Source organism: Centrocercus urophasianus, unplaced genomic scaffold (assembly GCF_019232065.1).
Source record: "Centrocercus urophasianus isolate 14NV4802_14NV808 unplaced genomic scaffold, USGS_Curo_1.0 seq_41, whole genome shotgun sequence".
NCBI classification, from domain to species: domain Eukaryota; kingdom Metazoa; phylum Chordata; class Aves; order Galliformes; family Phasianidae; genus Centrocercus; species Centrocercus urophasianus.
In genome coordinates, this window is record NW_024884989.1 from 4,527,226 (window position 1) to 4,539,020 (window position 11,795).

An 11,795-nucleotide genomic window follows, 5' to 3' on the forward strand; every position below is an offset into this window, starting at 1 on the left:
GGGAAGCGGGCCCTGCCTGACGGGTGCGTGTCCTCGTAGGTAAGTGAGGAAAAAATGGCCCGTACAAAGCAGACCGCCCGCAAGTCCACCGGGGGGAAGGCTCCGCGTAAGCAGCTGGCCACTAAGGCGGCCCGGAAAAGCGCTCCCTCTACCGGCGGCGTCAAGAAGCCTCACCGCTACAGGTAAGGCTGCCGGCACGCTGTGCTGCGGCCCGGCTGCCGCTGCCGTGCCCCGCCTCACCGATCCTTCCTATTCCACCCAGGCCGGGCACCGTCGCGCTCCGTGAGATCCGTCGTTACCAGAAATCCACGGAGCTGCTGATCCGCAAGCTGCCCTTCCAGCGGCTGGTCAGGGAAATAGCCCAGGATTTCAAAACGGACTTGAGGTTCCAGAGTGCGGCCATCGGTGCGCTGCAGGTAGTGCTGGTGGCCTGCTGAGGGCTTTGCCGAAAGGCTCTAACGTCGGTTCTAACGTTTCTTCTTGTCCTCTTGGAACAGGAGGCGAGCGAAGCGTATCTGGTGGGTCTGTTTGAAGACACAAACCTGTGCGCCATCCATGCCAAGAGAGTCACCATCATGCCCAAAGATATCCAGTTGGCTCGCAGGATACGGGGAGAGAGAGCTTAAGTGAAGGCTGTTTTTATGGTGTTTTGTAGTAAATTCTGTAAAATACTTTGGTTTTAATTTGTGACTTTTTTTGTAAGAAATTGTTTATAATATGTTGCATTTGTACTTAAGTCATTCCATCTTTCACTCAGGATGAATGCTAAAAGTGACTGTTCACATAAACCTCAGTGATGTGAGCCTTGTTGCTCAGGAGTGACAAGTTGCTAATATGCAGAAGGGATGGGTGATCTTTCTTGCTTCTCATGCATGTTTCTGTATGTTAATGACTTGTTGGGTAGCTAAACTTGTAAGGTACTAGAATTGATATAAATGTGTACAGGGTCCTTTTGCAATAAAACTGGTTATGACTTGATCCAAGTGTTTAACAATTGGGGCTGTTAGTCTGACCATACATCACTGTGATCAAATGTGGACTTTTTCAGAGGGTGAAACTACAACTCTTAACCACAGTGTAACTTACAGTTTCCTAAAACGTAAACCTGGCAGCTATAGAATACACTATGTGCATTTATAATAGCTATTTTATATATTGTAGTGTCAACATTTTTAAATTAAATGTTTTACATTCACATGCGAGGAGTCTTTGTCATTTGGTTTGTATGGGCTTGGAGAAGCTTATTCCTGGCTCCAGTACGGTAGCAGTAGATGCTTGTGATACTGGACTGCTGCTGCAGCTTAGCTTTCTGCCGATGAAGCAGTGCCTCACCCTGGCTCCCCTTGATGTTTTTAGGAGGCCTGAGTCATCTCCTGCTCAGCCAGGAGGAGCGGTCTGACAGGCACAGGCCAGGAGGCAGCTTTCTTCCCTCCCTGTGGGGCTCCCTTGTTTGAAGCTTAGCTGCTTATCAGTGGCAGCAGCACAGGCCCAGCTTCAGAACTTCTGCTTTTTTTCCCCCCCTCCCTCTTCCTTCCACATTGAAGGGAAGTTTTGTTGTTTTTTTTTTTTTTTGCAGTGGTGGGACTGGTTTGTCTAAAGTGAATCCAGCAGCATCTGCCCAGGTCAGGGCTGTGAGCGGATGCAGGCTGTGGGAGCGCAGCCCTCCGCCTCTCCCAGCTTCCTGTGGGATCTCAGCCTGTGACTAAGGGCAAGGCAGCAGCCATGCCAGAGCAAGCAGAAACACTCATTATATAACCAGAGAGCATCCAGGCTGCTAAGCAAATTGCTAGATTCTCATTTCCCATCTAAGCTTTTTTGATGAAACGGGATAAGATGTAAACCTGCACTTGAGGACAACCCTGCACGCTAGCTGCTGACAGGTCTGGTTTTCTCAGTAGACTCTGGGAGCAGTCAGAGTTGTGGCACCGGAAAGCTGCTCAAACTACATCTGGAACAGGTAATTAACATGCAAATTACATTGTTAGGCCAGTTCTTAAGAACAGGCTATGCCAGCAGGGCTAAAGTTGAGACAAAAGTTGCACAGGGAGTACTATGAGCTAGTCCAGCTTGATTTATTTCACTGAAAAATCCAGACAAAGGGACGTTTTAGGAAGAAGAAAAGCAGTAGTTCATAGATGAAGGCACGCAGGAAGTCAGCACTGGCCTCTCCATGCAATTTTTTTTTTTTAAAGACCAGCTGCTTTTGCTGCACTTCCTTCCACAGCAATGTCCTGCAAGTATAAGGAAACCTTCCTAGTTCCAGATCGAGGAGCCAGAGCCTGCATCTTGCACAGCTGGGTCAGCAGAGCCTGAGGAGAGCTGAGCCACAGCCCTCCCTTATCAGACAAACCACTCGGTGTGTTTAAATCCTGCAGCTGGAGAAACAAACGCTCATTAGCACGGGCTCTTACACAACAGCCTCAGCACCCCTTCCTTCCCTGCTCCAAACACAGGCACTGCTCACCACCTTTATCGCCCGCTAAAAGCGTTTTCAAGTGACTCGAGCTTTTAAGCAGCTATTCCCCTCACTGCTAAGCTTCACTGCGTCTAAAAGGTGAAGTTAATTGTCTCACAGCACTGGGCTGTGGCCAGCAGCACCTCAAGCTGGCTGCCTCAAATCCACTCAGCCACCTGAAAGGCAGGGATGGACGGTGAAGCTGCTTGAGGTGACAGCAGAGCCTGCTGGGGGGACACGTGGCAAGGACATCCCACAAGAGCCCTGAGGGGCACCCAGCCCAGGGAGCAGCATAGCTTGCATTTAGGCAAGTCAAAAATAGAAACTGTAAGTGGTGAGATTTACTGATGCTTGGGCTGGTGTTGGATTGCAGCAGCGGGCTGAGCTCCTGGAGGAGAAGTGTGTTATAAAATAGCATCCCTCGAAAACAAGAGTTGCCTCCAAGTGGAAAACAATGAAACATCTGGGAATGCCTGGAAGCTGTTTTTGAAAATAATGCTCTAGCTGCTCTAAAGGAAAGAAATAAAATCAAAGAAAACCAACCCCAAACTATCAAAGTATCCACTCATCTCAGTGATCTCAACAAAGATTAAGTTAGCTCTTGCATGTGGTGGAATGGAATGGCAACTCTTGGTACTCCACATTTTACTGTAATTATAGTTGAAGAAATAAAATGTTCCCTCACCAATTCTCTGGATGATTTCCTCGCATTCTTGCTCAGAACTCGATGCAAACACCAGGCAGTCAAACGTGCTCCCTTTGGGGCTCCCTGAGGAGGCACTAAATATGGAAACAAATGCATCGGCCTGCAATGAGAGCATGTCAGAGCAATCCCACGAGCAGCCACGCTGCCTCAGCCCTGTGCTCCCAACGCCTGCATCCCCACATTGGGTGGGATGCCCAATCTCAGCCCTGTGTCAGCTCAGGGCTCCCTGCTCAGCTGTGGGGAGGGGATCCATGCACAGGGATGCTCACAGGACACAGAATGCAAAGACATTGCTGGTCTTCAGGCAGCGTCCCACGCAGGAGACTGCAGGGTAGGGGTGGCGAAACAGGACCTGCATTGGGGGCAATTGGGGACAAGGGGCTTTGCAACTCAGTGCATGAGCCAGAAACAGAGCCTCGGGTGTCCCGTGCTCACCCTGGGAGATGCCTTCTCTTGTACAAGGATTTCCGTTTCCTTCACATCAAATAAAACCTCCTGGAGAGGAGAAAGGGGAAAGTAAAGCCCCAGTGATCGCAGCACCTGAGCTCTATTTTTAATAAGATTGCTTGCGAGGCAGATTATTCAAGAGCAGAGTGATGAAGTGCAGCTTTTCACACGGAGCTGCCTGCTGCTGGTGTTCCACAGATGGGAAGGGGAGACAGACTGCAAATTAAGAGAGTAACTTCATCGTGCTTCAGATGCAGGGTTAAAAGAAAGAAAACAAAGAGGAAGAACAGGATGAAAAGAAATGCATGGACCACCAGTCCTCCAAGGATCTTCCAGCACTGTGGATCCATGAAACAGCAGCGCTGTGGCTGTGTTCCTGCTCTCAGGACACCAGCTTGGGCTGAGCAGATCACCCATGGGCTGGCTCCACGCTCTGCCCACATGTACTCAGGACCAGGGCTGTGCTCTGCCTTCTTTGCTAATTTCATTAAAACCCTCTGGAGGCTCCAGCAGCAGCCTCCTGAGCCCCAGAACACCCCAGCACCGGGTTCAGCCTCCCCAAGGTTCTCCAGTTGGACACACACTGCTGCCCATCGCTCACCCGTGGTGCTGAGCTGCTCTCCAGCACAGCAGGAATGGCTTTCTGCAGCACCTCTTTGCCTCCAAACTGGAACAGCAAGAAGCACAAGCATGGAAGAACAGGCTCAGAAGAAAAAAAAAAACACCCATCTCTGCCCACCTCCTCACCATCCCAACACCGATCCGGCCCAGGTACCGCAGGTTGTAGAGCAGCCTGGGGGAAAAAGAGACCCGTAGATCCTCCTGCTGCTTGTTGCTGGGGGGAGATGCTCAGAGACCCCTCACCTCCTGGTGCCAACCCTACCTGCCCCCCTGCACCCTCCGCTTCTCCCCCCTGCCACAGTGCCTGGGGCCACACTGGAGCTGGAAATGGGGCTCCTTCTTCTTCACGGCCTCCAGGTAGGGCAGCAAAGGCTCATAGACCTCACCATTGTGCCCCTGCCACCGCAGCACACGGAGGCTCAGTGGTTGTCCCTTGAGCTTCTGCAGCATCGCCCCGGCCTGGAGAGGAGGATGGGAGAAGAATGCAGGGGGAGGCAAGACGGGAGGACCGTGGGGAGGGTGAAGTCATGCCACCCACCTGCCCGCTGTAGGCGTTCCTCAAGGAGCATCCATTGATCTCATCTAGGACGTCCCCAGCCAGCACCACCTCATCCACCTCTGCCTGGCTCCCAGGAAGCACCTCAATGACAATGACACGGCCATCCACGTACCTGTGGGATGCATCCAAGCTGCAGCTCAGCCCTAGAGATCACCCCCAGCCCTTCTGTGCCATCGGCAGCATTTTGCCCACACACAGAGGGACAATCACCCCATGGATGGGGAACCAACAGAGGAGAAAAGCACCCGAGACATCCACAGCCTCAGCTCTGGGGGTGCTCATCTCCTCATGTGCCCCTTTTTGGGGCCATCCAGGTCTACAGATCACCACCTCACCACCATCCCCAGCGCTCGGCATGGGACCGTCTCATACATGACGCACACCTGGAAGAGAGCAGAAGTGACAGCAGCCATAGAAAAGCCACAGGACACCCAGTGTGACCAGGGTAGGGCAACATGGGGACCCCTCCCTGGGGGTCACTTCTGGCACAGAAACCAAACCAGGCCTTCAGGAGCTGCTCCCCAGTGCCTGACATGGCACGAGGACCATCAGCGGCCTCCTGTCCCCCTGTGCTTAATTGTTGAGCCCAGATCTGGAGATACAGATCCCAACAGATACAACCTAAAGCTCACAGTGAGCCTTATAAAGGAGTTTCCAGCCACCTTCTCTCATCTCATAAGCAAATAAGCCCCATACAAGAGTTCTGAGCCCCCTCCCTCACCCTGCACAGCCACTGCCCCTGCCCCAGGCTGCTCACAGCAGCTCTTGCTGTCACATCGCATTACTCAGAGCCCCAAAACGCAGCCGGTTCAGCTGGGAGCACTCATGTCCATTGAGGCATGAACACTGTCAGGCAGCAGCTCTGCCTCCTGACCACAGTCCCAGCGTTGGGCTACTCCTCGGGGTTTATTTTGGAGTTATAAGGCAGCAGAGGGATGCTCTTCATTTTTCTGGAAGCCATCAAGGCATCCCTGCTGCTCACAGCCTCGGAACGCATAGATATTTCATTGAGCGAACACAAGAGCGAGATCAAGTGACCCAGGCACTGCGTGTCATCCCAGAAAAATGATGATTTTTTGGCAGTGAAGCGGGGAAGGCAGCACAGGAAAGCTGCATTTATGTCAGTGCTGCTTGGCTTGGTCCTACACACCCAGGGCAATGCTGGATCAGCGCCTGGTGACAGCACAGGCACCCAGCAAGCTCCAACCCCGGCACGGAGGCAGCTCCACATGCATCCCTCCAACTGCAGATGGCTGAAGCTGTGCTGCCATCTCTGCAACCCCAACCAATGCTTGTTTTTCCCATCTGACATCCCAGCAAGGGCCGGAGCAGGCGGCAGCAGGGAGTGCTTACCGGCAGCAGCCAGCTCTCATCCAAGAAGCTGCAGTTCTGTGAACAAAGCAGTGCCGTGCTGTTGGTGCTGGTGAGGAGGGGGCTGTGCCTCCCACCCCACCATTCATTCCTGCACCTGCAGGTTCAGGGAGAAATCCACCTCTGTCAGCACAAGCACCAGGGAGAGGAACGGCTCTGCAGAGGGAGAAGGGACAGAGGCAGCATTACTGCAGGGTCCCAGTGGCTGCGGTCTCTCAGGGATGCAGCCAAGGTCTGCATGGAGCCAATCTGCAACATCACTAATGATGTTGTAGGGAGCAACCCCCCTAAATTCTCCCCAGCAGCACCCAGAGCCAGTTCTTGGCAGCCTCCTGAGGAGCTGCACCAGCGCTTAGGGAGGCTGTTAACCTGGGGTTATTCATCAAAGCCAAGATGAAAGGCTGTCGCTGTGGCCTGGTCTCCTAAGGGGTGCAGGGACCACACAGTCTGTGCACCCCTCAGAGCATCCTTGATACAAGAATTAACACAGAAAACACCTGCAAAGCATCTTACCCCGCAGCTCTTCATTACCCAGGATGGAGCCTGACGAGTCATAGAACTGAAACACAGCACAAGACTCCATGAAACCACCTCAGAGCCACCAGGAGCCCAGCAGTCCCCACATGCCGCACCTCCAGGAGCTGAGGGCTCTGCACCAGCTGCTGCATGGCCACTGCCAGCACTTTGCACTGCAGGGCTGAGCGCAGGAAGCAGCGGCCACGGCCCTGCGCTGTCAGTGCCTTCGTGCAGGTAGAGGCTCTATGGAGGCTGCTGGAGAGAGGGCTCGGTCTGCTTGGGGAAAGGGGAGGGGTTAACACAAGGGGCAGAAGGCATGGTCTTTGGGATCTATGGTCTTTGGGATGTGGTTTGCTTGGGGAGAGGGGAACAAACGGTTTGGGGGTAAACACATGGGGGAGCTTTTGGGCACTTTGGGGTTTAACACGTGGAGGAATCATAGAACAGCTTGGGTTGGCAGGGACCTCAAGGATCATGAATCTCCAACCCCCCCAACTGCAGGAAGAGCCACCAACCTCCACATTTAAATCAGCCCAGGCTGCCCAGGGCCCCATCCAACCTGGCCTTGAACACTTCCAGGGATGGATGGGGCATCCACAGCCTCTCTGGGCAGCTGTTCCAGCACCTCACCACTCTCATAGGAAAGAGCTTCCCCCAACATCTAATCAAAAGGGGGAACATCCAGTCTTTGGGATTCAGTCTGGGGAGAAGGGAAGGGTTTAGGGTTTAACCCACATGGAAGCCTTTGGGATTTGGTCTGCTTGAAGAGAAAGGTTTGGGGGTTAATAGATGGAGGAACATCCAGAGCAGTTGGGATTTCAGGAGATGGGAAGGGTTTAGGGTTTAACCAATGGGACAGCATAGTGGGTTTTGGGATTCAGCCTGCTTACAGAGAGGGGAAGCAGTTTAGGGTTTACCCCTGGGGCAGCCTTCAGGCTCTGTGGGGTTTAACACATGGACAAACATCCTCCCCTCGGCCGGGGTGACCCCACCATGCCCTTCCCTGTTCCCCCCATCCCCCAACTCCACTCACCTCCCTCCCTCCCCGAGGGAAAGCTGCTCCAGGCACTGCCAATAATCCCTTCTCCTGAAGCCCCACAGTGGCTCTGCAGTACGAAACAAGCAGAGGGGCCTCGACTGTACACAAAACCCCCACTCCATTCCCTCACCCCCCCGGTGCCACTCACGTCGCAGCCCCTTCCGCAGGGCTCCTTCCAGCAGCGCGCAGGCGGCCGCCAGGTGCGGGGAAGCGTCGGTGCACGGAGAGCCGTCACCCCGCAGCCGCAGCACCGCACCTGTGTGGGGATCGGGGAAGAGCTGCACCCATAGGAGCCACGCTGGGACCTCCGAGCAGGGAGAAACCGGCTGGAAAGTCAGGGGAACCTCCTCCCAGCCAGGCACAGCGCAACGCAAACAGCGAGTCAGGCCGTGTAGAGACCCTAACAGGGAGACCCTAATGGGGGGGGCTCGTGCTATGGGGCAGCCCCTAGCCCCATGCTCACCTTTAAAGGCGCTCAGCAGCGGTTCCCTGGAGGCCATTGGCCCGGGGCAGCACAGCCGGGAGGCACCGCCCGGCCCGGGGGGGGCGCACCCAGCTCAGGTGCGCGGCTCAGCGCGTGGCTCAGCGCGTGTGACACGTCGGCATAGATCTGTAGGTATGTGGGAAGAACATAGACGTAAGTGTGTAGGTATCTATCTCTGTATTATCGTATTCTCTATTATTATGTATATATTTGTTTATAGGTAGAGGAATATTCATACATACATAGATGTATAAAGATACGTATCTTCAAACACATAGACATACAAGTGATAATAATATGATAATAAAGTAAAAATAAAGCATAGAGGGGTATGGATATGGATGTGGATCTGGGTGTACACAAACATAACGCATCTATAGGGGCGCGCGTCTCGCGCAGGGACTCGCGTTCTGCCGGCCCTCACATCCTCGGGTTCGAATCCCGTCGCCGCCGCCGGCTCCGATCGGGGCCGGGAGCAGGGCGGAGCGGGCAGCCTGTCCCCGCCCGGCAGGGAGGAGCGGAGAGACGATGGCGGCGGTGGCGGAACCGGGTCCGTGCTCGCTGCTGGCCGCCGCCCGCGAGGCGTACGAGGCGGCCTTCGGTGTGGCGGCGGCCGTGGCTGCGTGGGCTCCCGGGAGGGTCAACCTCATCGGCGAGCACACCGACTACAACGGCGGCTTCGTGCTGCCCATGGTAAGGGAGGGCCGTGCCCCGCATCAGCTCCCCGCCGCCACCCGAGCGTGCCCTGCGGTGTCCAGCGGGCTGTGACCGGCTGTCCCTTGGGTGACACCGCCGGGGATGTGGCCGTGGGGCTGGCGCCGAGCACGTGTGCCCCCCGCAGGCCCTGCAGCTGGGCACGGTGCTGGTGGGTTCCCCCACGCAGGACGGGACCATCTCCATCCTCACCACCGCGCCGGGGGCGGACGAGCCCCATAGGGTGCAGTTCCCGGCTCCTACCCAAAGCCGCCCCCTGAGCCCGGGGAGACCGCACTGGGCCAACTACGTCAAAGGTGTGATCCAGCACTACCGGGGTAAGGTCAGAGCCTCTCGTGTAGGGTCACGCTCATAGCACGGGGCTTCAAATGGGCTGGAGGCTGGTGCACGCCAGAAGTCCCTTTGGAGCATCATGTTGCCGCCCCACAGCTATTGTTGGGACCAAGCTTTGGGGGAACTGTGTGACCACAGTGGTCACCATGCATTTAAAATGGGACGTTGAAGGGGCTCTCCCCTCTGCTGGGATCCCCGTGGGGCAGGGCAGCCCCAAGGGCTATGGGAACTCACAGGCCTCTCTTCCCTTCTGTTCCCACAGGCGGTCCCGTGCCGGGTTTCAATGCTGTGATCTCCAGCGATGTCCCCCTGGGCGGTGGCCTTTCAAGCTCTGCCTCTCTGGAAGTGGCCACGTACACCTTCCTGCAGCAGCTCTGCCCTGGTGCGGCCCCCATTTCTTTGTAGGATGGGGTCGTCCTTGGGGAGGTCCTGAGGAGATGCTGCTGTGGGGCACAGCTCCCACTCGAGCTGCCCATGTCCCTAGAGCCCATGGGTGGAGCATTCCATCTGGAGCATCTTCTCCCCACCCTCATGTCCCCAGAAATGCAAACCTCATCCTGCAAGGCTTTCCCCACATCCCATGAACTGAAAATCCTCCCAAGGGAGGAGTGAAGGCTCAGTGCTGGGCACACTGTGTGGTGCTCATCCCATCACTGCTCACCTGCTCCTCTCCTCCCTGCTACAGACGATGGTGATTTGGTGGCCAAGGCTCTGGCGTGCCAGCAGGCAGAGCACACGTTTGCCGGCATGCCCTGCGGGATCATGGATCAGTTCATATCAGTGATGGGCAAAGAGAACCACGCGCTGCTCATCGACTGCAGGTCAGCATCTCCTGGGCACCACCTGCTGGTCCCATGGCCATGGTATACACACAGCCGTACGGGAGCACTAGGAGGTGTTAACCCCCAACCCAAAAGCCCACTGTGGGGCTGGGGATAGCCCTCAGTGTCCAAAAGACCCATTGGAGCATCCAAGGAAATGGTTCCTCCTTGTGCTGATTGCCCAGGCAAAGTCGTTGTGGTCTATGGTTCCAACCCCCTGCTGTGTGCAGGGTCGCCAACAAGCAGACCAGGCTGCCCAAAGCCACATCCAGCCTGGCCTTGAATGCCTGCAGGGCTGGGGCATCCACAGCCTCCTTGGGCAACCCGTTCCACTGCGTCACCACCCTAAACCACACAGACTTTGACCCTGCTGGGTGCCACGTGGCCGCAGTGGGGGTGGACGCTGTCATCTCCCCGCAGGTCCCTGGATGCTGTCCCCGTCCCGCTGCGTGATGCCAACCTGGCTGTCCTCATCACCAACTCCAACGTGCGGCACACACTGACGGGCAGTGAGTACCCCGCGCGGCGGCGCCAGTGCCAGGAGGCAGCAGCAGCACTGGGCAGGACCACCCTGCGGGATGTCACCATGGCCGAGCTGGAAGGTGGGCACGGAACATCCGTCGGCTCCAGGCAGCGTGGGGTTTGCTGTAGGGTTTGCGTGTGTCTCTGCAGCATCCAGGAGCCAGCTGGATGAGGAGGTGTACCGCCGTGCCAGGCACGTGGTTGGGGAGATCGAGCGCACGGCGCGGGCAGCACAGGCACTGCGGGATGGGGATTATGTCACGTTTGGGATGCTGATGGTGGAGAGCCACAACTCCCTGCGGTGAGGATGTGACGGCACGGGGCTTTCTACATTTTCTACACAATGTGATATGGTGGGGGGGACAACCAGCCTGTGGCTGCAGGTTGAAACGGGATGGCTGTAAGGTCTCTTCCAACCCCACTGTTCTGTGTGATCGTTGTAGGGATGACTATGCTGTAAGCTGCCCGGAGCTGGACCAGCTGGTGGCGGCAGCCCTGGAGGTCGATGGGGTGTATGGCAGCCGGATGACAGGGGGAGGCTTTGGGGGCTGCACTGTGACACTGCTGGTGGCCGAGGCTGCAGAGAGAGCCCAGCAGCACATCCAGGTACACCACAGCAAAGCGCCCAGAGATTGACTTAAAGCTCCCCAAACCACCCCTCAAGGAGATGATGCCCACCCCAGGTGATGATGGTGGAGCTGAGATCCTAAGGCAGTCAGGGGCTGGGGCACCCCATGTCCATTGATGCTCTGAACTCTTGGGGGGCAGTTTGGCATCTGTGCTGACTGCAAAGCACTGCAAAAAGATTTTATTACATTGAGAAAAAGAGCAAAAGGTGCCAGGTGAGCTCTGGGGCGGCTAAATCCATCTAGGGAACAATATTCTCTAGGCATTGAGTGCTGGTAGCTGCAGGCTGGGAAAGTTGTTAGTGCAGTGAGTGCATGCTCCTGGCATTAGGGATCTGCACTTACTGCTCCTCCTGTGCCTATAGGAGAAGTACAGTGGCTCAGCGACCTTCTACATCACCAAACCCTCTGATGGGGCAAAGGTGCTGCCCTTGTAGAGAAGCCAGCACAGCATCCCTGCTGGGATCACCTCCTTCCCAAGGAGCACAAACACCTGGAGCGCATCTTCCTCCATCTGCTGTTGGGGGTGGAGGGCTTGGTGGAGGAATAATGTAATTAAAACAAAAAGGAACAGGCAAACC

General features: G+C 55.8%; 3 protein-coding genes across 5 annotated transcripts in view; 2 read left to right on the plus strand and 1 right to left on the minus strand.

The window, feature by feature from the left end:
* Nucleotides 1–1,197, plus strand: part of LOC122168238 (histone H3.3A) — a 1,746-nt gene extending 549 nt beyond the window's left edge. The window contains exons 2-4 of the mRNA XM_042833413.1: nucleotides 40–182; nucleotides 263–416; nucleotides 498–1,197. Coding sequence (XP_042689347.1) covers nucleotides 55–182; nucleotides 263–416; nucleotides 498–626 — 411 coding nt within the window. The 5' untranslated portion in view covers nucleotides 40–54 and the 3' untranslated portion in view covers nucleotides 627–1,197. The remainder of the gene's footprint in view (nucleotides 1–39; nucleotides 183–262; nucleotides 417–497) is intronic.
* Nucleotides 1,198–2,105: 908 nt separating this feature from the next.
* LOC122168207 lies at nucleotides 2,106–7,891 on the minus strand. Of its 3 annotated transcripts, none has more exons than XM_042833346.1 (14): nucleotides 7,863–7,891; nucleotides 7,709–7,781; nucleotides 6,673–6,948; nucleotides 6,281–6,315; nucleotides 6,142–6,177; nucleotides 5,119–5,171; nucleotides 4,768–4,900; nucleotides 4,492–4,688; nucleotides 4,356–4,401; nucleotides 4,210–4,275; nucleotides 3,597–3,656; nucleotides 3,431–3,513; nucleotides 3,141–3,235; nucleotides 2,106–2,375 (listed from the first exon to the last, which is right to left on the minus strand). In XM_042833346.1, exons 3-14 carry the CDS (start codon nucleotides 6,740–6,742, stop codon nucleotides 2,341–2,343), a joined length of 909 nt encoding a protein of 302 aa, XP_042689280.1. In that variant the 5' UTR covers nucleotides 6,743–6,948; nucleotides 7,709–7,781; nucleotides 7,863–7,891; the 3' UTR covers nucleotides 2,106–2,340. The 3 variants fall into 3 exon arrangements, with proteins under 3 accessions (XP_042689280.1, XP_042689279.1, XP_042689281.1); XM_042833345.1 differs by having other exon boundaries at nucleotides 6,257–6,315; XM_042833347.1 differs by lacking the exons at nucleotides 3,431–3,513; nucleotides 3,597–3,656 and having other exon boundaries at nucleotides 4,210–4,401; nucleotides 6,257–6,315.
* Nucleotides 7,892–8,726: 835 nt separating this feature from the next.
* Nucleotides 8,727–11,793, plus strand: GALK1 (galactokinase 1). Its single transcript, XM_042833261.1, has 8 exons — nucleotides 8,727–8,891; nucleotides 9,040–9,229; nucleotides 9,508–9,627; nucleotides 9,931–10,066; nucleotides 10,487–10,668; nucleotides 10,739–10,889; nucleotides 11,032–11,194; nucleotides 11,580–11,793. Exons 1-8 carry the CDS (start codon nucleotides 8,727–8,729, stop codon nucleotides 11,649–11,651), a joined length of 1,179 nt encoding a protein of 392 aa, XP_042689195.1. The 3' UTR covers nucleotides 11,652–11,793.
* Nucleotides 11,794–11,795: the final 2 nt, after the last annotated feature.

Bases quoted from the DNA above. Each gene is read 5' to 3' on its own strand.
- LOC122168207 (XM_042833345.1), bottom strand. From the start codon at position 6,742: ATGGAGTCTTGTGCTGTGTTTCAGTTCTATGACTCGTCAGGCTCCATC. The intron at 6,178-6,256 runs GTGCAGGAATGA...CTTTGTTCACAG, and splicing joins ATTTCTCCCTGAACCTGCAG to AACTGCAGCTTCTTGGATGA. The intron at 3,657-4,209 runs GTGAGCGATGGG...TCTCCTCTCCAG, and splicing joins AGAGCAGCTCAGCACCACGG to GAGGTTTTATTTGATGTGAA.
- GALK1 (XM_042833261.1), top strand. From the start codon at position 8,727: ATGGCGGCGGTGGCGGAACCGGGTCCGTGCTCGCTGCTGGCCGCCGCC. The intron at 9,628-9,930 runs GTGCGGCCCCCA...TCCCTGCTACAG, and splicing joins CCTGCAGCAGCTCTGCCCTG to ACGATGGTGATTTGGTGGCC. The intron at 10,669-10,738 runs GTGGGCACGGAA...GTGTCTCTGCAG, and splicing joins CACCATGGCCGAGCTGGAAG to CATCCAGGAGCCAGCTGGAT.